This window comes from Rhinichthys klamathensis, unplaced genomic scaffold, assembly GCF_029890125.1.
Source record: "Rhinichthys klamathensis goyatoka isolate OS25496 unplaced genomic scaffold, OSU_Roscu_1.1 h1tg000484l_1, whole genome shotgun sequence".
Classification (NCBI taxonomy): Eukaryota; Metazoa; Chordata; class Actinopteri; order Cypriniformes; family Leuciscidae; genus Rhinichthys; species Rhinichthys klamathensis.
Window position 1 is genome coordinate 578395 of NW_026606971.1, and position 24106 is coordinate 602500.

The 24106-nt window shown below is 39.3% G+C and overlaps 1 protein-coding gene across 1 annotated transcript; it reads right to left on the reverse strand.

Moving 5' to 3' along the window:
* Positions 1 to 15018: 15018 nt before the first annotated feature.
* unm_sa1261 (un-named sa1261) lies at positions 15019 to 23365 on the reverse strand. The gene is made up of 3 exons (XM_056237231.1): positions 23158 to 23365; positions 17710 to 17912; positions 15019 to 16131 (listed from the first exon to the last, which is right to left on the reverse strand). The coding sequence occupies exons 1-3, from the start codon at positions 23327 to 23329 to the stop codon at positions 15280 to 15282; spliced, it is 1227 nt and encodes a 408-aa protein (XP_056093206.1). The 5' UTR covers positions 23330 to 23365; the 3' UTR covers positions 15019 to 15279.
* Positions 23366 to 24106: the final 741 nt, after the last annotated feature.

The window sequence follows — 24106 nt, forward strand, 5'->3', positions numbered from 1 at the left end:
GTATTTTGAATGACACGGTTTATAGTATATAACTCAAGCTATAGGTTGTGAAATCAAGCATTTCTCGTTCTTACTGTTTTTTTGTTTTGTTTTTAGTTATCGTTAGCTTGTACTAGTATACCGATTAGCCGCTTAGTTTATATTATATGTGTTTAGCTTCCAATATAGTTCCCAATTACATGTTTCAAATTAATGATGTTTGTGTGTACTTGGCATGACAATTAATTAATTAAAAAATAATAAATCATTATTTTTTACAGAATATATGGGCTCGCACGGCGGTATTTCCGGTGAAGGTCTAAGGATGCTGGATTACTTCCGCCGATCGTAGAGTCCAATGCTATACCGAGAATTTATATTGGTTTTTATACTCTATTGCTATACTAAAGAAACGTTAGTCACAAAAACAGACACCCCTCATTTTGTTTATGCTTCTTTGTTTATTATATTAAATAAACATAACTATATATAAAATTACATCTAAACGTATTAAAGTTTCGTTTCAAAGACGAGAGGACAGTAAATTTTGAAGACTCTGCCATAATCCCGCTTTCCTCGGTTTTCCTCCGCTTTAAATCTCCCCAACCGGAAACTGAAGAGCAGCCTTGCGTCAAACGCGGAAATGCAAAAAAGGTCTGCACTCTAAAACTCTTTTACTATAGGAGATTAAGTTGAAACTTAATCTCCCATCTATAATAAAATAGTTTTAGAGTGCATACTTTTTTGCATTTTAGAACATAGTATGTTAAAAACAATCATTATCCTTATAAAAAAGATACATTGTATGGTTGCTTTACAGTTGTTTTATTATGCAATACATAGGCATTCATTTTATATTTCAATCATGTTCTTTGTGCACTTAATGTAATAGAAATCATACAATAGTTAAATAGGTTATAATTATTTGAGACATCATGATGACAACTTTTGATCAGGCATTACCGCCTGGGTCCTAAATAGGGTTGCCACCCGTCCCGGTTTTCCCGGGATTGTTCTCTTTTTTGATGTCCTTCAAAGCTGGAAACGCCCCTGGTTGACCCCTCCCCCTCAAAGTGTCCCGGTTTTTCACAAATCAAAGGTGGCAACCCTAGTCCTAAATGAGACCCATTGTAATCAGTGATGCTGTCTAGACTGGATGCGGCGCGACAAGACAGATTTCCAACAGTAAACTGATGCCCCTTTTTTATTTTTGACGTAAAGACTAGTAAGAATATGGGATGTTTATCCGCCATGTTGTCATTATCATGTGTCCTACCAGAGTGGTGCAAGGAATGACATCACTTTGTTGGCCAAAACGGCGGAAGCGAGTTAGCATTTAGCACTTCCGGCTCCATCGTCCCAAAGCCAATGGGTTTTTTGAAAGGGATTTTGGTTAAATGTCTGAATAAGGTCTGTGGTGAACACAAGCTCAAGACACTTTCACAACATTTCCAGACCATAGACTAGAAAAAAGATGGACGACGTGTCTCCGCTTGTTTGTGCTGGGAATAGTGTGTGGGTCTCTTAGCAGTGTGTGCACACACTGATCCAATAACAGTGCTGGTGTTGCTCAGACTAGAGGTCTTCTCGGGTCCTAAAAACTGTACCCGACCCGAATCGACCCGAATCACTACTTACCCGAACCCGACGTGCATAAATTAATATTTTTTTAAAGAAAAACCCGACCCGAGACAGACCCGATAAAACTATACCCGAGTCCGACCCGACCTGACGCCATTTCCTTTAGAACCCGACTGGACCCGAACGTAAACGGCATTTACATTGTGCACAGCCTGCAGCCCTGCGTTTCTCAAAAATGCACTTAACATAGACGCGCAAGTGTAAGCGCGCTGAAGTGCTAAAATGTCAATCACACATCACTGTAACCCATTACGTCCTATAAAATTTGGCATAATGTTATTTACCGGTCCATACGATGATTAGAACCACCATTCGTTTTCCCTGACATTTTTCGCAATGTCTGTTATCGCCTCCATGCTTTTCTGACAGTGTCGCGTATTTTTAAAATTGATTGACAGGCCTGGCTAAACGACAATTCAAATACTTGCATTTAGTCAAACATCCATCCACATGATGGCGCACTAGTTCTTCTTGGCAAAGGGAGGGTTGGTTTATGTGGAGCGAGCAACTGAGTAAATAAATGCAGAGGCAACCGTGCTTATGCTTATAGCCCATTTGAACGTAGAAGCGCGGATTCGCTCTCTCACTTAGAAAAAGTGAGAGAACGGTGTCATAAAGTTGTTTTAAATACTGCAATTTTCTTAAATGCCCAACATAGTTTAAAAGAATTCGGGTCTTCTCGGGTCCATTTGGAAAAGGCATATTTATTTTAAATTACCCGAGACCCGAGGCCACTAATACCGAACCCGACCCGTGTCCGAGACACTCGTCGGAGTTTTGGACCCGAACCCGCTCGGGTCTCGGGTCGGACCTCGGGTTTTCGGATCCAAGTGGACCCGTGAAGACCTCTAGCTCAGACCTCTGCCTCTCGCTGCTTTTGGGAAACGTTATCATGTCTCACACTGTAAATGAAGTTTGTTTTGTGATAGTCTATGAATCAACATGTTACTTTGTACTAGAGATGCACAATATATAAAAAATCTTATCTGAATTTATTCAGACAACTTCGACATTTCTCACATTATCACAGTTTATTCGCTATAGTTTAGAAAATGGTAGTAAATATGAGAAGAACTCAGAGTGATCAAATCAGTTGATATTTCACTGGTTTTGTCCGTCCTTCTGTTAGACTCTCACAGATGAATTATGTTGAGTATCTGTCAGCTGTTAAATTTAACTACACAATTAGATAATACCAGTTTAGCTCAACCGATTACCAAGCAATGCTTCATGTTCTTCAGTCTGTGTGTAAAAAGAGCATTAGCAATTAAAGAAAAAACACTTCAGCAAAACATGATCAGCTCAAAGTGTCGGAATCATTTTTGGTTCCAAATTTGTATGAATGTTACTGGTAGTCACTGTATGAAGAGTTTTTGGATATAATATGTCACAGTTTACTTTTAATTTTGCTCTCCTCACTCACATAAATGAACTATAGTGTCCTGCACACACTAGTAAAAAATATATAAAAAATTATATCTGGTGTTTGACTATTATAGGCTACATAAAATTATAACGAGAACATTATAATTGTGTGCTTGGGACATTTCTTTTAATGGTGAGACTTTTGTTTTTGTAATCAGGGCCTCAAAAATGACATAAAAATTTGGATTTAGATTTATCGGCCAATATATCGGTTATCGGCTTTCAAATATTAAGAATTATCGGTTCATATTCATTACAAAATGTTCATATCGGTGCATCCCGAATGTTGTGGAAGTTCTGATCGAGACATTTTATCAAAAAGAGTCTTAATACGAGGTTGGAACTTCTGAGTTCTGAAAGTAAAGTGACATTATAAAGGCGAGATGTTTAATGTCTTTTAGTGTCAAATGTAAATAGTTCAGTATCAAAACATAAAATAGTTAACCGTTATTAACAGTTAATTCAAAGTAATAAAAGTTCAGTGAGCTTGAAGTAAGTCGGCAAGGCAGGTTTTGGATGACAGCCGATGTTTTCATACATTTGAAAAGATAATTTCAATCTTTCTGTTAGCTTGTTGGAACAGTTTTGTGTCAAAAGCATCTTTCTTCGTTGCCGGCCATTCAAAAGTTGGTGACTGACTCAAAAAAGCATCCAACATCAGTAACAGTAATAACTCCTGAAATGTCAGGTTAATAGAGTGGAAAGGTTATGTTGGCCTTACTTTTCAAGCACAGCACTGGTACTGTTGGCCAGCATGTTGACTAATCTGTATTTATCTCAAAGATTAACCGTGAGAAGATGAGAGAGAGAGAGAGAGAGAGAGAGAGAGAGAGAGATGCAGGATCTGTCACGCCTGCGTAAAGATGTGCTTTATGGCTGATGCCTGCAGCTAATGTCTCTCTCTCTCTCTCTCTCTCTCTCTCTCTCTCTCTCTCTCTCTCTCTTTTTCTCTCTAATGTCTCTCTCTCTTTTGCGCTCTCTCTCTCTCTCTCTCTCTCTCTCTCTCTCTCTCTCTCTCTCTCTCTCTCTCTCTCTCTCTTTTTCTCTCTAATGTCTCTCTCTCTTTTGCGCTCAGTCTCTCTCTCTCTCTCTCTCTCTCTCTCTCTCTCTCTCTCTCTCTCTCTCTCTTTTTCTCTCTAATGTCTCTCTCTCTTTTGCGCTCTCTCTCTCTCTCTCTCTCTCTCTCTCTCTCTCTCTCTCTCTCTCTCTCTCTCTCTCTCTCTCTCTCTCTCTCTCTCTCTCTCTCTCTCCTCTCTCTCTCTCTCTCTCTCTCTGCTTTCGTTGGCTCTGGGCGTTAACATTATCTCAGCTCGCAGAAATCCAGCAGTATAATTTGTTCTTTGCCTTTATCGTAATCTGCAGCTCTGCCCAAAGGTTTTCTGATCATCCACAGTTTGCATCTCGCTCTCCCTCCGTGGATCGTTTCCCAGCTTTATCGAGTTGCGATGTTGGAGCAAACAGTATATTCTCTAGCAATGAGTTTTTCCTGAAATATATCTCTATATCATCTTCATCTTGTCATCAGTATGCCGTGTGGAAAAAAAAGTACGCCTTAGGATACTTTTAAAACAAGTACGTGGATAATGTACCTTAACCCTCTGGGGTCCTTCGGCCCAAATGGACCCGAAGCATTTAAATATATATATTTTTTAAATCATAGCTTTATCGGAATGGTCCGAAATTTGGTGAATTTGTTGGTACTTGGCATATGAACACCCATAAAATTGGGGACAGGATTTTAATAGTCTAAGTGGTTGTAAAAAAAATAGTCACACTCAGGACCTTCGGGTCCAAATGGACCTGCATAGGAAATGAATGGGAAATTGGCAAAAATGTGAAAATACAGAGTTTTTTTGTGCGTCCAATCTACAAAATCAGCCACGATCCAGAAAAAAAGCACACAACAGTGAAGGGGTGAATCTATAAAACATCAAGAGTGCAAAACAGACACATCCACACACACACACACACACACACACACACACACAAACACACTTTTATACACATACACACTAATAAATTCAGATTACATATGGGTTTTGAATTTTTAAAATGCTCAGTTTGTCCACCAGATGGCATCCATCTCATTTCAAAAATTGCTTTCATGAGGCCTAGGCTTGACTCTAAAATGAAATACAGCTTTAAAAAAAAAAAATATATATATATATATATATATATATATATATTTTTTAAATTTCTATTATATTCAATGGGGAAAAAATGTGTCATAATTATTGCATTAATATTAATTATAAATCATTTTTATTTTTGAAATTATCTCAAAACACCAAAAAAGAAAAGAAAAAATATTATAAAAAACAAGTAAAAAAAAAAAAAGATGATTTTTAAAAAATAAATATTAATCCCACCCTTCCGGCCCATTTGGACCCGAAGGTCCTGAGTGTGACTCTGAAATGAAGGACCCCAGAGAGTTAAAATAATACATATTTGCAATGTTTTCCGAGACTTAATTCCACGTTATTTACAATTAAGTTGTAGGAAAAATGTATGGTTACAATTTATTTCAAATGTAACCTACATATTTAATTAAATGTGTTTTTTACCAACTTAAGACATAAGTACAGCTTTATATTTAATAATCATAATAAATTAAAATATGTAATATTTAAATGCAATATCAAAAAACAGTAACATTATAATCAAGTCCTTCGCATGTGCTTTAGTCATCAGTAACATCAATATCAGTAGCCTACACTTCTTTAAAGCACGACAAAAGATTATTAAAACATATACATTTTAAAATGTACTTGAAAGAAAGAAAACATTTTAATTTGACATTATTACAAAGTGCACTTTTTAAAAGTGTATATATAGCCTATATATACCTTTAAGATTTGAAGTGCACTTCTTTTTCACAAGGGAAGTTTTTAGGAACAATGTGGAATGAATGTGCCTGATTAAAAAAATATTAGTAAATTCACTTTACATGTATTTATTCTTAATCACAATAAAATATGCCAATTACTGCATTTTAAATTACATATTAAATTTCACATATTACGGAGGCTGAAAATGGTCAACAAATACATTTCCTTGTCTTCAGTTAGCAAGCTAACAGTGTAGCCTACTAGCTTAGCAAATAACAATTATGAAAAACTCGTCATGATTAGCTAGAACAAGACATACCGGTAACATGCTAAGATCTTTGTGTAGTAGGGCCTATCAGTTAGCATTGTTAGCATGCTTGTTAGCATGTTGCTGTGCATTTATAGGGTTTTCTGGGTGGTCAAAAGAGCACACTCACATATTCCTTTAATATTCTTTTGGTTTTTGTTTGTACTAAAATATAAATAATAGTAGGTTACACTCTAAAAAAATGCTGGGTTGTTTTAACCCAAATTTGGGTCAAATATGGACACTCAACTATTGGGTTAAAATTTAACCCAACTGCTAAGTTTGTCCATATTTGACCCAAATTTGGGTTAAAACAACCCAGCATTTTTTTAAATGTACTGATAATGATCCAAAATGTGCAGGAAAAGGTTGTTTGATGTGCTCAGATGATCACAGCAATCCGCATGTTTCACCATGTGTTCAGTGTGAATCACTTTAAAACCCATATGCTAACCACACACAAATAGTACATCACTGTCTGACAAATAGCTCTTGCCACCAGCAAACTGCACTGGATTTCATCGTTTGAAAGCTTTAAAAGAGGCTGACACTGGGATCCTGGAGTTCTGTTTTGGGCTTTAAGCATTACAAAATCCAATGGGACGAATATAGATCAGGCTGTTCTTCCAGTTCGGACTGCCTGTTCCAGGCTGTATTTCACTCCCTCCCACTGATAGACGGTTGACATTCAACACGATCTCCTATTGAAATCCATATAAATCCTCCTTGTGCAAGAACAGCCACTGAGTCACTTCTCTAGATGTCCAAAAAAGCGCCACAGGGTTGTGAATTTTTCGTCTTGCTAAACCGCGTTTGGCTCTGAGGTGTGAACGAGGAGGGATGGTAATAAGGTGGGAGTTTAGTTTGATATATTTTCTCCTAACCCAGCACTTATCATGCGAACAAAACGTACAACATGCTGTTGTTTTATTTCCCTTGCTTCTGTCTTGCAGTCTGAGCCGTCCAGATGGCAGAAGTAGAGCTGGTGCTTTAGTCGAGCATTTACAGCAAATCTTTGACTAACGAGATATATCCTCATTACATTTTTACCCCCTTTTATGTTTGTTTTTAGTGGAAAGTGTAAATGTAAAATTTAGCTTGCAAGTGCAGACACACGCACTGATTTCTAGGGCTCTTTCTCATTAGCATCCCATAATGAGTCAGTTAGTAATCCTCTTGTGCTCTTCGCGTATCGGTCAAAAATGACCTCTTTTTTTTTTTTGTCAATGAAATGAATGTACTATATTTTAGTTTTTTATTTAATATTTTGTATTTTTAGCAGATTTTTTTATACCACATTATATTTACGCTGTATTTATAATCCATTTATTCACGTTTTGAGCATAGAACTGAAAATTAAACTTCCAACTTAAACTGTGGTAAATCTTGAATGCTTTAGAGCACAGACTCAAGTTTGATCAAAGACGACACTTGGCAGAAGTGAAAAAAGTTTTAAAAAGTGAACTTAAAAAAAAGTTACAGAATTGTATGTGTATTGCTATGAAAAATGCACAAAAAAATACTATTTTCAATTTCTATATGAAATATATATTTTCAAAATAATTTTTTACTCAAAAACTGCAAGAAAATCAGTTGTAAAAAAATAAAATCAAGTTGTATTCCAAATTTGAGCCTGATATCAAAAAAAAAAAAAAAAGAGCTTTCAGTAAGATTTTGATTGGCTGCAGTACCAAACGTTTCCACTTGATGTACCAAGTTTTGTACCATTCCAATGAAGTAAAAAATAAAAAAAAACTTAAAACCGGACCGGCACTTGCCCCAATCTTCACCAGCTCTCTGAAGCTCTCCTTCAACAAGAAGCTCCCCGGGTTCGAGTCAGCCAGGATTTTGCATATTCTCCCTTGTGTATGCGTGGGTTTCCTCCAAGTGCTCCGGTTTCTCCCACAATCCAAAGACGTGCAGCAAAGGCGAATTGGAGACTCTTGGAAGTTGTCTGTAGGTGAGAAATGGCCATCCATTCAGGGTGTTTCCCCGCCTGTGGCCCACGACACTGGGAAAAGCTCCAGCGCCCCAAGATCCTCATAAGGATAAAGCAGTTTGGATGATGGATGGATGGAATTACCTCTACCTACATTTTTGCAAAACGCAAAAAAAACATACCAATACATACAAATCACTGCAGCTTCCAGCTGAAATGAACAGTAAAACAGCAAGCATTTTTAATAATTTTCATACAAAATTTTGATTACAGGTGCACATTATTGATTGATAAAGACTTATTTTTGCTCGGCTCCTTGCACAGTTCTATATTATGATAAATGTGTGGCTTTTCAGGCCCTGTTTACAGCTGGTGTTAAGATGCCTTTTGGTGGATCGCATCTTCAGTTCTCATTCTGCTGGATCTTTCTGCTGCCTTCGACACTGAATCATCAGATCCTCTTGTCCGCCCTCTCATCACTGGGCATCACTGGAACTTCCCTCCACTGGTTTGAGTCCTATCTCACAGGTAGGTCTTTCAGGGTTACATGGAGAGGCAAGGTATCCAAAGCACATCAACTGACCACAGGAGTTCCTCAGGGTTCAGTTCTTGGACCGCTCCTCTTCTCCATCTACACCACATCACTGGGATCCATCATACAGGCACATGGTTTCTCTTACCATTGCTATGCTGATGACACCCAGCTCCACCTCTCAGTTCAACCAGATGATCCCACAGTAGCTGCATGAATCTCAAACTGTCTGGCGGACATCTCGGCATGGATGAAGGAACATCACCTGCAGCTCAACCTGGCAAAGACTGAGCTTCTCGTCCTCCCTGCAAATCCGTCTCTACAGCACGACTTCACTATCCAGCTAGAGTCATCCTCAATCACCCCATCAAGGTCAGTCAGAAATCTTGGAGTAATCTTTGATGATCAGCTGACCTTCACAGACCACATCACAAAGCTCGATCATGCAGGTTTGTAATGTATAACATCAGGAAGATCAGGCCTTTCCTAACTGAGCATGCAATACACAACTTCTCGTCCAGGCCCTGGTTATTTCTAGGCTTGATTATTGCAATGCTCTTCTGGCTGGACTTCCATCATGTGTTACTAAACAAATGATCCAGAATGCTGCAGCTCGCCTGGTCTTCAACGAGCCCAAAAGGGCCCACGTCACTCTACCACTCGCTGCTCGCATCAAATTCAAAGCTTTGACGCTTGTTTACAGATCTACCACAGACTCAGCTCCGTCCTACTTTCACTCCCTACTACAAATCTTCTCTTTTAAATCCCGTCCCTTTTAAATCTTCCCTTGTCTGGCTTTTGCTACTCTGAGCAATGCCTGAACTTTGTATTTTGAGCACTTCTTGCGTCGTTCTTCCCTCTTCACGATGACTCGCTTGCTTTAGTCCTCAGATGTAAGTTGCTTTGGATAAAAGCATCTGCTAAATGACTAAATGTAAATGTAAATGTAAGTAGACGAGGGAGACACATTCCAGTACAAACCTGGTGTTTTAATTCGTCTCTTTAGTTCACTTTCAACCACTTCTGTCCTGATTTCTTCAAGAGGAGGGTTTACGGGCGTGTTTTTCAGATCTTTTCATGTAATGGACGAAATAAGCTCACGCAATTTACATATGAACACGACCGGAGACAACGGAAAGACATTGTGTTTGGCACGTTTTTCATCTTCAAACCAAACTCGGGTCTCCAGCCGACAAAGTTTAAACCCCGTTTGTCTAGAGCTCTTCACATAATGTTTAGCATTAGTCCAGTAGACGGAGGGTAGACGGTGTTTTGTGGCTGTTTGAACACATTCGATCACATGAGCGTTTACACTACGAAAGCAATCCAGTCGAGTGTGTTTTCGACTCCTTCTGGAAGTGGTTGAAAGTGGTGGACAAGCTCAAAATATTTCAGACCCGTGATCCGATCGACTAAAACGCATCTTAACACCAGGTGTAAACAAGGCCTTTGCTGTAGTAAACTTGCTCGATATCTCACCTGGTACAGCATTGCACTTGTGATTGAGTACCATTGAGTCCCATGAAACATAAGTCATGATAAACGAGCTCAAAAACGTTTAGAAACAAGCTAAAATGACATGATTGTTTCAGTAAATCTGTTTTTATGTCTTTTGTAAACTTTATTGGGTGATTGATTAGGGTTTAATGTAGGTGGTATGATATTTTCAAATGCATTAACCTTTTATCACCACTCACGGGACATTTTAATTCAGAACTGCTGCAATACGTACAACAACCAATGTAATAAAACACTGCCAGATTCACGTTCATCTGTTCCGGATCAAACTGAACAGGCACTCACTGGAAATTTCACTTTGAAACTGTTTTGAAATGTGCAAGACACAACGTAATATCATTTTGCAGAAATGTCACCACAGGTATGTTTTCATTCCCATTCATCTCAATGGGAAAACCCCCCAAACGTACACTTCCTGGATGCTGCCATCTTTACTCGTGGACATTGTTGCTTAAAAACAAATGTATTTAATCAGAATGCTCTGCAACATTTTAATGGCATCATTTCAGAAAGAGAATGAATGAAACTGAATGGAATTGGATAACAGCCAGACCTTCACCCTTGCTTCCAGCACAGTTCATCCAATCACAATATAGAGCTGGAAAATAAATGTGTTATAGTTTTAATTTGGTTCTTCCTCTTCTCCATTGCGGTCACTTCCCTCCTTTCTGCATCCATACATTTATCCTCAGTCATCTGCTGTGGAAGCACCAATTAATCATGATGTTTTCTCAACTCTAATTCTTTAAATTTTGCTTCATTTATCCTGCGTCATTTGTCACGTCTTTCAAATGTTCCGGTAAGTTTACAACTTTCAATTGCATTGGTCATGAGTTCAAATATTGCTTGACTGAATACGTTATAGCCAGTTAGTCCCTATCACATATTTTAGTAATCATCGTAAATTAGGTTAAACACTCAAAATTCATCTTGTGAAAATAATTTTGAAATCAGACATTGGGTTACCATGGAAATGGCACTTTAAAGGAGCTGTATGTAAGAAATGTATTTCAATTAATCATAAAATGGCCCTGATGTGTCTCTAGCCATTAAGAAATCATGTTCATTTCAAATACAAATAACTGACAACAGTAGTACGGCCACGATATTGTAATTTAAAAAGTGAAGTTGCAGCCCTCAACTGATGTTGATGTTGTCATCTTGTGTTTTGGCCTGAAGCCCCACCCTCCACCTATCTACCAATCACGAAGTCAGTAGTGTTTCGGCATCCAGGTTGCCAGCTCTGCTCTAGTTGAAAGCTCCTTGTAGCAGCCTACGTTCCTGCTGGATCCTGCAGCCTATCTGGCAACCTTGAGTCAGGGAGGAGGGGGAGGGGATGCACCGCTCTACAGTAATTTGAAAGTGATTGCAGTACCAGTTTTGGCCACAATCTTACATACAGCTCCTTTAAATCTCTCAATCTTTGTGATTTGAGCTTCAGATTTAGATAGGCATATGGCTTTGAATTTCTAGCAATTTTAGAGTCCAACTTAGCCTGGTTAAAACCAGACCATTCTCAGTTGTAACTGAGTTATGGTCTGGCAAAGCGTCATAGACAAATCATTTCCAGAGGGGCGTCACCAACGGACGTCGCGGATAGACCTAAACCCCATCAGAGCGATGAAGGAGATGACGTATGCAGAGCGGCGGAGAAACATCTCCGAGTGTTGTTCTTTGCTCGGTTTTTAACAAAAAGGAAACCTTCAAATGGCTTAAAACAGACGCGATAGCTGATTCGAACGAGTGATGTTCGACGGCGGCATCCATCTTTGTAATGTAGGCTACAAAATCTGCTTCAAAATCCCAGCGCTGTCGTCATCGTGTAAAGCCCGCCCCAACGTTTCTGATTGGTGCCTCGATTTCGACGGATTGGAAATGGGCTTGAATGAGCTCTTTGCCAGACTAACTTTCAGAGCAAATCTAAATTTGCCGGAAGTTGTCTGGGTTTTCCCAGGCTAAGTCCAACTTATTTTGTAAAATATACCTTCACCCTTGCTTCAACCACAGCTCTTCAAATCAGAATATAGATTTTACTCTTCCTCTCTCTGTCTCTTCTCCATTGCTGTCACTTCCCCACATCCCTCCTTTCCCCCATCCATCCATTTATCATCAGTCATACGCTCTTTTAACTCTGTTTCCCATGCAATTGTGCCTATTTATCATGATATTTTCTCAACTAGGACTTCTAGTTTTGCTCCATGTTTCAGGGTGAGGTTGTAGCATGGAGAGGAGAGGATCTTTGGTGTATTTATTAAAGGAAAACAACACAACAAAGCCGGGACAAGGATTGGAAGAAAAATGACAGGAAACCCAACCATACTTTGACGTGAACGGACCACAAAAAACTGAATCCACAAAACTAGGAACATGTTTCAGTTTAGTTTGCCCCAATCCTGGATATTCTACTTCGTTTGTAATGTTTTTTTTCTTTTTCGGGTCGGGGTACAACACATTGGTCTACAGATATCAACAATTGCATTTGTCATGAGTTCAAATCATGCTTGACTGAATATGATTTATAATGAACTAAAATAGAATCGTTTTTTCAATAGACATATTTCAGTAGCCTAATGGTTGATTTACTTTTTTAAATGTCACTGCAATGTGAGGGATTACTTATGCTTATTTAAACCGAGCACAGAATGATCCATATATGAAAACCAGCCTCTATAATGCATCAGAAAAAACACAAAAGCCACAGCATTCAGTATTTTAGTGTTTATTTCTACAATGTTTCTCCAGAGCAATGTTGATTCATGCAAATATTTCTGGGTTTGCTTTTGTCCTTTCAACGAAAGATTTTCATAATGGTCTTGTATTCTTCATCCATTTCGAAGGGTTAAAATGTCTTTCAGTTTCTTCATGGTTTATTGTCTATGAGAGCAAATCAATGTCCAGTCCCATCACTGTTGGCCTGCTGTTGTTGCACATGAAGTATACAAAAACATTTATTTTATTATTTGCACATTTGTCATTTTCGACTCCACTGAAACTTTTATAAAGTTATGCAAACTTGTGCTAATTACTACACAATATTTGTCACAATTCTAAAAAGTAGCACAGATACCAACGTTTCTGTTTTCTGTTATATCCATGCAAAATGCCCTTTCAAACATTGTCATCAATACTTTTATTATTTTAATTTTAACAACACAAGATTAAAACAGTTCCAGCACATCACCTTTTGCTACCTTTCTTCAAACAAGAATACAAAATCGAACAAATCTAAAAAAAAAAAAATTAATTTGCGCAAGACTTGTGTGGAAAAAGGTAGTACATGACACTTTATTGGCATTTTAGTCTAAATGCAAAGTATACCAGGTTTAGCAGCTAGTAACATTTTTAATGGCTCAAATAAAAGGATCTTATATAGAAATTCATTTGGACCTTCATTCCCTGACACAAAGCAGCAGATTTTTTTAGACATCACTAACCCATTATCTATGAAACATAAATATGACACCTTCATTTAACACACCCTTCCTGCACATACATTAACAAACTGGATGTTAAAGTGGGGTTTAAAACACATTTTAACAATATTTTTTACTAATAACCACATTTTAATGTAAAACAGGATGTTTAATGAGAAAAAAATATAGGCCGTCAACTGAATTACTTTGTGAAAAGTGTCTCTTACATACTGTACCAGAATGAAGTCAGGTGTTTTGAGGGGAGGGTTTGAAAGTAAGAGGGATTTGTGATGTGATCAAAAAATAAAACCTTTTTAGAGGCTGAAATCTTTCATTTATTTATTTGAATAATGTGCAGAGTCGGTAAGACCAGTCGTGCACAGTAAGACCAGAAATGTATATTAAGATAGTAAATTTTGATTTCATGTTGACTTCTGAATATTACACAGTGAATGGTATACCTGAGAAATCCTTAACTTGGATAAAAGCAAAGCACACGTATGTCAACAAGACATCTATGAAAGAGAACATCATCTGGAAAGCATAGCATTCTTTTTACGCATTGCAAACATCTGATAAAGATCTTGAAAAAAGCAAATTCATATATAAAAAATGTAATTCGATCTGATGTCCGATAGGAACTTGTCCAAGACATTGCAAGGGGTCCAAAACTGACATCTTCTAGAGGAAATCAAAACGACGTCTCAAGTGAAATACGTGTGCTATCAGGGCCTCCATCCATGATGCTCAGAGAGAACGCAAAAAAGGAAATGTATGTAATGTGGTATTGTACTGTTCTTACGGTATGAACTGTATGTCAACACACAAAGGCTGAAGGGTTTTTGAAGGGTTTTGTGCTTCTGGAAGCCATCATGTCTAAATTGCTCTTTAGCGGGACACCCACAGCCCTGTTTCTGAATGCAAGATTTGTACAACTATTTCATATTAGGTGACGCAGGGCCAAGTACTGCATGCCTAGATAGAGAGGAATTACATGGATTGCATCTATACGTTACTCTGAAGAGAGTTTTTGCATCTACCATCCAAACCTTCAGGTTTGAGTCTTCTGCAATCAAGTGACTTTTTTTTGCTAGTTTCAGATTAATAGTGAGCAAACTGAGATTTGACAGTGCGGTTTCTCCAAAATATTATAATTAAACACTGTAATGCTACAGTATTAAATAAATAACAAAAAGGTCAAGACCTAAATGAATAATACAACACACGTATAAAGTAATCAATAAGTCATATCCACTGACCGACCACAAGCACGAAACAATACCAACACAGCTCCTACTGTGCTTCTGAAACCACGTTAAGTCTCCACTTGAAATGGTTTAGCTGTTTTTTCCAAAGTTTTTAAAATCTGATTTCAATCATTTTTACGGCAAAAAAGTCAACATATTGCTCCATATTTTCATTGAAGAGTTTTTTCCCCAATTCTTCCAAGTCGTTTTGCTCAAATTATACGTGGAAAACATGGTTGATGCACAATCAGCAGGCTTAGTCGATTGTCTTACACGTTCCCTCAGAGATACTCTTCATCGGGAACAGTTTCACGCTGTCAACTCTCCTTGGGATGCTCTTGGAGCACTTGTACGCACTTTTCCTAATGATGCTTCGCAAGGACTTGAGTCCTTATTGTCATCTAGTGATCCCAAGTATATGTGCAAGGTAGGTTAACTCAAGTGACCTCTCTACACGCATATTTCGATTGGCGTCGTGACCAGGATTCGACCACTGTTGCCATTGCTGTCACGGGAGACACGCTCATAGCCGGCATTGGAGGAAGCCGAGCTGTTGGTGGATGTAGAGGAGAAGTGCGCCATCACCGGCTCCATCACGATCCCTTTAGCTACTCCACACACAGGCGACAAGCTCTGTTGCTTCAATCGGTCCACCAACTCATCTTCTTCAGAGGAAGAGGAGCTAAGCTCAGCCTGACGGCCGTTCATCGCCGCTCCGCCGTTGCAGTTCCCGCCCGAGGCGTGTGTCGTGTTCCCGTTCTCCGTGTCCAGCATCCAGCAGTGGTTGAAGTAGCTAAAGACCTCTTTGACGGAGCATCGGTGGTCCTGCTCGATGGACAGCAGAGACCGAAACATGCGGAGCGCATCGTCAGTGAAACGCCGCCACTGCGAAGGCACTGCGCTGGTCCGCCTCCGCCGCTGCTGCCAGCGCACAAACTCCTCGTAGAAGGCGTCGGACGGCAGCGCTTTCTCCCATGGGAAGTTCCCGGTGAGCATGCAGAACAGAAGCACGCCAAAGGCCCACACGTCGGTGCTGTAGTCCACGCACAGGCCCTCCTGTCGACCGGGGTCGCACAGTTCTGGCGCCGTGTACGGGATGGTCCCGCTAACCCGCTTCACCGGAGAGCCGGCGCGCCTCGTCATGCCAAAGTCTGAGAGTTTCACCTTCCGGCAATCCTTGTCAAAGATGAGGACGTTCTCTGGCTTTATGTCACGGTGCACCAGCTTCTTGCAGTGCAGGTAATCCAGAGCAATCGCCACCTGGTGCACACACCGCTTGGCAACGTTCTCCGGCAGTCCCACCTACGCACAAGGAGCAAGTACAGAATTAGACGCCATGTGGTTACATAATGGATATTATCATGATTCTCACAGACTGACAAATCTGAAGACTTTTTGTAATGCAGCAACAAGTTTGCAGGGAACACAAAGTCCTCATTTAGCTGCCAACAAAGGCACTGTTGCCAACTATGTTCAATGAGAAGTAGCTGAAGACTGCTCTGAAAGTTGCTAAATCCTGCTAGAGAGCGGCTACATATATATATAAATGATATAAATGAACTAAATTAATAACTTTTTTACAACAAAAATGAACCATCACTAACTTACTTAAACTGGACTGTGATGGTATTTTCTTCTAGAAACAAACTTTGTTGCATTATTTTCCTGTTATCACTATGAAGCTGCATTGAAACAATCTGTATTGTAAAAAGCGCTATATAAATAATGGTGACTTGAGTAAATGCTAATTTACATATTAGTGACATCATTACATCGTATCTGTCTAGTGTTGGTCCTTTACATTTCTTTGTTTCTCTCCTACTCTCTGTGTTCACATACTTTATTTTAATACAGCCTAATCCCCTATAAATCTGTTCTCATTTACATATTTCTCTGTTTATAATGTCAGGCGATGGAACGAGAATATGAAATAGTGACTGAAACAAAGCCTATTAAGATTATGTGTCACTTCCAAGCTGCTGCTCTATTTACATGATTTATATTTATATTAAAATGATCGGTTTTCTTTCTTATTTTTTTCTTTGACTGCGCACAGCCTCAACTGAACGTGCTGCTCATCTTAGCTATTCTCTGAATGGAGCAGGTGAAGAGATAGTTGTGCATGCAGTGGGAAAGCATGACCCCATGCTCATCGGAAAGTACAAGTCTGGGAAACTAGATAGAGGTTTGCCACTTGGCGCTTTAAAAAAAGCGCCAAATTGCTAAATGTGTCTTAAAAGTCGCTTAATTTAGCGTCAAAATTGCTGAACAAAGTAAAAAGGGGTAGATACCGAGACTCAAAATACTAATCATACAAATCGAACAAAACCCTAACCCGAATTATCCATGTAAATCACCCTGCGGCATTTGTGCTACAGACATGAATGAGACTCAAATCATGCGTCACACCTGGGAGAGGATCATTAGGGAAAGGGAAAAATCCCATAGATTTGCATTAAAGGAGGAACCCGAGTCATATCTACAGACAAGAATATCACATGAGCTCTTTTGGCTTAATGCAAGTAAGCAACCACCCAGAACACCAAAGCAATGCACTAACAACCAGTCTAAAAACTGTAGCAGTTACCCAGGCACCCTGTCAATCACCCAAAACAACCAATAACATCGTAATAATGAGATTTACATTGCTTTATATGACTCAAATTTACTTCAAATGTTTATGATAATGGTACAACAATGTATGATAATGGTAAAAGTTTATTGGAACAACATAGTTTTCAATTTAACATACTGTTCAATAAGAAATGAAAAATGTTCACAGAATCAAATTATTTTAATGCTTTCATTTAGGACTTTTTAAGTATGAATATGTCTATTAGGAGAGATTCAAGCAAGGTAAAGAAGTTCTCGTTGTCTCACCTGCGGAGGAATGATGTCAAAGAGATCGCCTGCCAGCGCATACTCTTGAGCGAAGATGTAGTATTCATCAGTCTCGAAGGCAATGCCAAACATGTTGATGATGAAAGGACAGGGTGACAGGTAAAGAGAGATGCTGTACTCGCGAAGGAAACTCTTCAGCTTCGTGGTTTTCTTTCGCAAGAATTTCAGGGCCATTTTCGTGCCTGGAGGGAAGGAATAGAGTTAGAGGTTAACATTGCTTAGCTTTTAAAGCATTGCTGATTATTCCGCCGCTGACACAAAGCTAATGGCCTACTTGCAAGATGAATGTGCTCTTTTTAAATGTCACGCAGGGACAATGTCAAGTCATGTATTAATATGGGAAATAACTTTCCAGGGTAACAGCTTCCTTTGACTATAAATTCTAAAGAAAGTTTGAAAGGATTTGAAAAGAATACCTGAAGCAAGAACCCCTAACATTAATCTATTTTCTGTTGGTTAATTCTCCTCTAACTTTTTTTGCTCATTGAAGCCATGGAAGTAAGAATGCAAACAGTTCTAGCTACACACGTTTGATTAATTGCATTGTTCAACTGCAGTAAACACACTGTATTATGTAGGGGAACCAGTAGATTTTCCTTGCAGTAAAAACTTTTTCATTGCATCAATGCATCAAATGACTTTCACTAGTAGAATGAAGAGGGTGGACTATCACCAATCCACGGCAGGCTCGAATCAGATTGGACAATGTTTCTATCATCCCACCGATAAACAAAATCATGTTTAAAATGTACCATCTGAGGAAGAACTTTCACACCTCACACGTTTGGAGGATTTGTTTTGGAACCTGCTGTGTTTTCTCCCTTAGTTCGGTTCGTTTAGGTATGAACGCAACAATTACCCTTGGATCCGCACCCAATAGTCGGTCTGAGATTGCCTGAAATAGGCGGTCTGGGCCGCTTGAAAACGAACTCTAGAGCGGTTCACTTGTGGCGAGAAAGCAATCCAATCCAATGGACCAACGAACTAGGTTGTGTTACAATGGGGGGGGGGGGGGGGGGGGGGGTTGGGGGTTCGAGCGCCGTACTGGCCCCCTGTCTAGCCAAGACCCTCACAATTGTCCAAATCCCCCCCCCCCCCAACCAGTTACGTACATTACATGAAAGGCAGAAGTGTTTGTTTTGCAAATGCCTCTCAAAATGAATCATGGGTTAATCTAGAACAAAGACGAAGTGAAATGCCTAATTGAAATTTGATCAGACAAACATATTTCAGAACAACATATAAGACACATGAAAATATCCAAGTTTGCAAGGTGTTTAGCGAGCGTCTCTACTCTTAGTAGATCTTAGGGGTTTAATCTGATTTAATCCTGACGTATGACTGCTATGAGCAGAATCCCGGAGGCGGGAATATAAACCGGTGCGCTTTAACCAATGAGAGGACGGTTTACTCACACGTGACTTGAATTTTGGTGGTCCATTTAGAAATGCTGCCTTGCATAAGCGACAACAATTTTAATCCCCATTTAGGACTAAAGCAAGCGATCTACAGGTCTGAAAACGCCCTTAGATATCCACATGCACATTACAAAATCTACACATTTCCACAAATTTCCCCAGTGTTCACAGACACTTGTGCCATATTTTGAATGAGTATCGTTTTCTGCTGTTCAATTTTTGAGGCATATTTACTCACCAAATGGAACAAACTGTCATTTTCAGTCACATAGTCTCGTCAATGTCTTGAACAAAAAAGACAGATTTTGCTTTGCACAACACTGCAGATGGTTAGCAGCTGCTAAACAAATAAAAGGAAGGTCAAATGCCAAGAGGAACCCCCGCCCCCAACTTTGCTATTACATAACACAACAGATAGCAGAAGCTGCCTGTGTGTACAAGATAAAGGCCTTAACAAAGGACCTTCATTATAAGCACAGCCGACAGTTGCACCTGCTCATGCAGATGATAGACAATAGGGGCTTTTGCACCCGAGGAACCTGTTCATAGTTCCTTGAACTTTCTTTTTGGCTTGTTTGCAGCGCAGGGACTGGGAACGAATTTAGTTCTAGCAACGCCTTTTGGAGGAACCAAATTAGCTCCTACTTCAGAGTAGGGTCTAAACCAACACAATAGAAACTACCAATGAAGTAAGTGTACGCTGATTGGAACACATGCTATACGAAACAGCACCCACCATTTTTAAAAAGCATGCACAATTTAAAGTGTAAAGTGTTTTATATTGTTACAAGACATAACATACAGAAGGCTAATGTTAACGGCATTTACCTGTCACCTTTGTCTGCGGTGTTGTGTTGTTTAGCACTGCAAGTTGTCGTAGGAGATTTCGTCTTTTAGCCCTCTCCATCGCATAACTTATACGTCTACATTCCATCACGAATCCCACGACACACAACAAACACAGCTCCAATCACGCCGTCCTCCATTCTCCAGTTGTTGACGTTGTTGAATGCGGCACTTAAATGACGTCACTGTCGGCTGGCTTACGTTACTTCTGAGTTCTTACTGGCGGTGCGAATGCAACCAGGAAAATGGCCCTAGGGGAAATTTAGTTCTCGGGGGAACCTCCCTGGTGGCTAGTTCCATTAACTGCGAAAGCTCCTAATCTGGGACTGCATTAGGTGGAACCTAATTGGGAATTGTCGCATTACAATTTGTAGTTGATCACAGAAAACACAAACGCAGTACATCTTTCTAAGATACTACAGTGTAGTCCTCTGTGCAAATAAAGATTTGTAAAGACATCTCTTTGTTGACATATTTCCTATATACACACCTAACGGCTTGTCCTTTTTTTAAATAGCAAAAAGACTTTTTAAATAATCAGAGCCCTAATCCATGATGTTATCCATGCTAGTTGGTTGCAGGTGATATTCTGCTGCATTACATTCTGAATGTCTGAACTTCCTACTTGGAAAAGTGTAATTGATCACCACTTGAAGTCAGACTTTCAACTTGGGAAATTGTGCCGAAATCCATAATTCTATGGTCTATGACATCAGTTAATGATAAACATTCACTTTTAAGCCATTGAAATGCATCAGTGAGTTCCTACATTACAAGATAATTAAGCCGTAGGTGTGTAAAACACAGTATGAAACACATGATCCTCTCTGCTGATAATCGTACACTTGCAGAACAAATGTTAGCATTGCACTCGTTTATCCTCTGCAATTTAGTTGCTTGGAGACGTCCATCCGTTGTTCACAAACTGAAACGATAGCACTCTACAACCTTCGGGCAATTGAACATTTTAGTGGTCAGAAGTCAGGGATGTTATGTACAACCTGTAGGAGTATTGGATGGAACGCAGTATTAAAGAAAGAACTTAAAGAGGTACAGTACAATACACAACCCTGGGCAGTAGATACTTTCATCAATATTTGAATCCATTTTAATAGAAGAGACAAACTATACATATATACTGTATATATGCGTGAAGCAATTCTGGAATACAAAACATTTAATTACAGTCTGAGAATTCCCACAAATAACATGAAACTGTCAAGAAGAGCGGAGGCCTTAAAGCAAACTACAAAAATAGCAAATACAAATTCGGTTCACTCCCCTAGTGATATTCCAGTTGGTAAACACACACTTTCTCTGAAGGATGTCCCATGATATAGATGCAATATCTGTCAGGTATTAGAGCAACTATCCTGAGATGTAAATTTTATGACAGCTCACGAGACGAGTTCTGCTGAGGCCAGCGGGATAGTGGATTCCTGGAACTGCCCCCAGCATCAGTCCTCTAAGTATGGCCCATACTGCATGTAAATAATAAATAAGGTGAGACTGATGGGGATTTTGGATGCTGACAGATGGTGTGTTTTGCATCTCTTTGAAATCTGGAGAATGCGCAAGCCAAACGGGGGCACTTTATAGGCTGGAGACCATCAATACGCTTCTAAAAAAGAAAGGTAAACATGACGTCTTGATCAGAACATGTGGATATCCTGAAAGAACCTGAAACTGTAGCTGGGAGGAGGTGCTTGTTTTTTTAAGCTATGCCTTCATGATGGTCACTATCATACCGTATGTTTTGGTAGTTGGTTGCCAGATTTGGTTGCTGGTGTTCCAACAAGGCCTTAACCAGCAAGACTTCCTTGGCCATGAAGCACCTCCAGACAAAAAACATGTTGGTTGACTAGCTTCACCATCTCCTTTTCACAAAGAACAGCATGGACATACTGTAATCGAAAGGCTTTTAGTTTACTTTAGTATTTTTTTAGTTGCTACATGGAGAACGGCACTTGTATTTGTCTGGTGAATCTATGAACTGTACACTCTATTCAGAAGTCAAACAAACTAAACTTCCATGTCAGATGGACTTGTGTCCATTCCAAAAGCTCTCGCGTGAAAGCATACGTGGTCTAGAGGATCTTGAAAATATAACAGATGACTGATAAATAATGCACGATTTCATAGGACGGAGAGAGATGTGTGCTTGTGTGTTTGTAAGTGTAGGTGGATTTCAATTTTGTGTACAAACATTCTCTGTCAGTTTGAATAGGAAAAATTCACATAGGAAAGAAAATCCACAAATGAAATCCTTTTCATATCTTAAGACATCAATTACTATCAGATGGAGAGCAAAGTCTGCAGAAGACCCAGTAGCATACGAGTTGTATGTACTGCTTTTATGGTGCTTGGCAGACCCTGGTCATTATGAACTTTCATATACTTTCGTTACTTATAGTCTTTAAAATTGCATGGAGGTTCTAACCTGTAAAAAAAAAACAGTCCTGTAAATGAATGGTAAAAAAACTGATCACCATAATGGTGACTACAAACTTTATTATTTTCAATAAAACAACATCTAAACCTCTGTTAATTCTCAACAAGAACTTCTTTACATGTATGAAATAAACTGGTTTCACACTGAAAGGGCCTTAAGGCTGTGGCTGGAAGTCAGTTCTTGTGTTTCTGCTCGTCTCTACTCTTTTTTTTCTGGTCTTGTTTCTCTGTTCTTCAGTGATTCTGCTTGTCAGGTGTTCATCAGTGTCTGAATTAACTCAAATAGGTTTATTCACTCTGTCAAGTGGACTATATTAGTGAACTAATGTAAGGGAATAGTGAATGAGGGTATAGGGTGTGATTTTGAACACAGCCTCTAAAAGTCGACTTTGAGCGCTGTTATTTCACAGTATATCCCTGTAGGATACTTTCTCGAAAACGCCAAATATTACCCATAATGCATTGTTTTCTACGGTATATTACTGTTTTAATGGGAAATGGTATGATACTGTCAGAATTTGGCTGTTTTTTTACAGCAAGGTTTTACAGTGTAGATAAGAAGTTTTTTTAAATGTGTTTTTTGAAAGATGTTTCATCTCAACAATTGGCATGTTGTTGAAAAGCCATTGATGAACATACTGTACTTCTATACCCTCACAAAATTATCAAGCCCCGTCTATAGCATCCATGCTGTCCATCCCCTTCAACCTACCTCTGATCTTGTGAATGACCAGGTCCACCTTGCCGTAGGTGCCTTTCCCAAGCTCCCTGATGACCTCATAGTATTTATTAAAGTCCAGCTTCTCCAGGTTCTCGGCAGTGATGAGCTGCAGCTCTTCCAGGATGTCAATAGAGGAGCGGGACATGTGAGGTGAGGAGCTCATTATTCCAGAGACGGAGAGGCTGGTTACCAAGACAACGGTGACGATTTAAAAATCTAAAGGCAGGAGAAGGAAAAAAAGAGGAGATTGTTGATAACCATGATACAATACCCTAAAATACCTATTTCCACACCTAGCTGAACCTGATTGCATTGGACACACACTTTATCAGTAACATCACAGTTACAGAGATTGTGGGCATTGGTTAGCAACGCAAACAAGTCTTTATATAACCTCATGCATCCTACAGTTCACTGATCTTCTTTCTGTTCTGTGGAGGCCCTTTCATGTGCACGACATCACAGACTGTATCTCAAATGAGAACGCATGAGAGGAACTGAGCAGAACAAAAGATCAGAGCGCACAGACCCGGACCGATCCCTTTTGTAATGCTAAAATCACATAGTCCCATAGGGCTTTTTACTTCCTCACCACGTAACACTCTCCGAAAGGTGTTGGAGGACAAACTGGCCTGTTGCATAACACCATGTTCTATTGTTTCAGCTAACATGCTAAAAGAACAATATGAGAAGAATATCATTCATAAAGTAAGTATGTAGTTACAATGCACAACAAATAGTACAAACACAGTCTAAGAGGCTGGGTATTTGTGTCTGACACCATTTGTGAACATGAATGACACCCAAAACACGAATCTTGCTGAAGCTATTGCATGCTATTACTTTTCTAAGCAACTTAAGATTGTCAAAAAAGAGTGACCAATGGCCAATATGATGCCGGTATGTGAAAATTTGCTTAAACTGTATTTTAAGGTGTCCT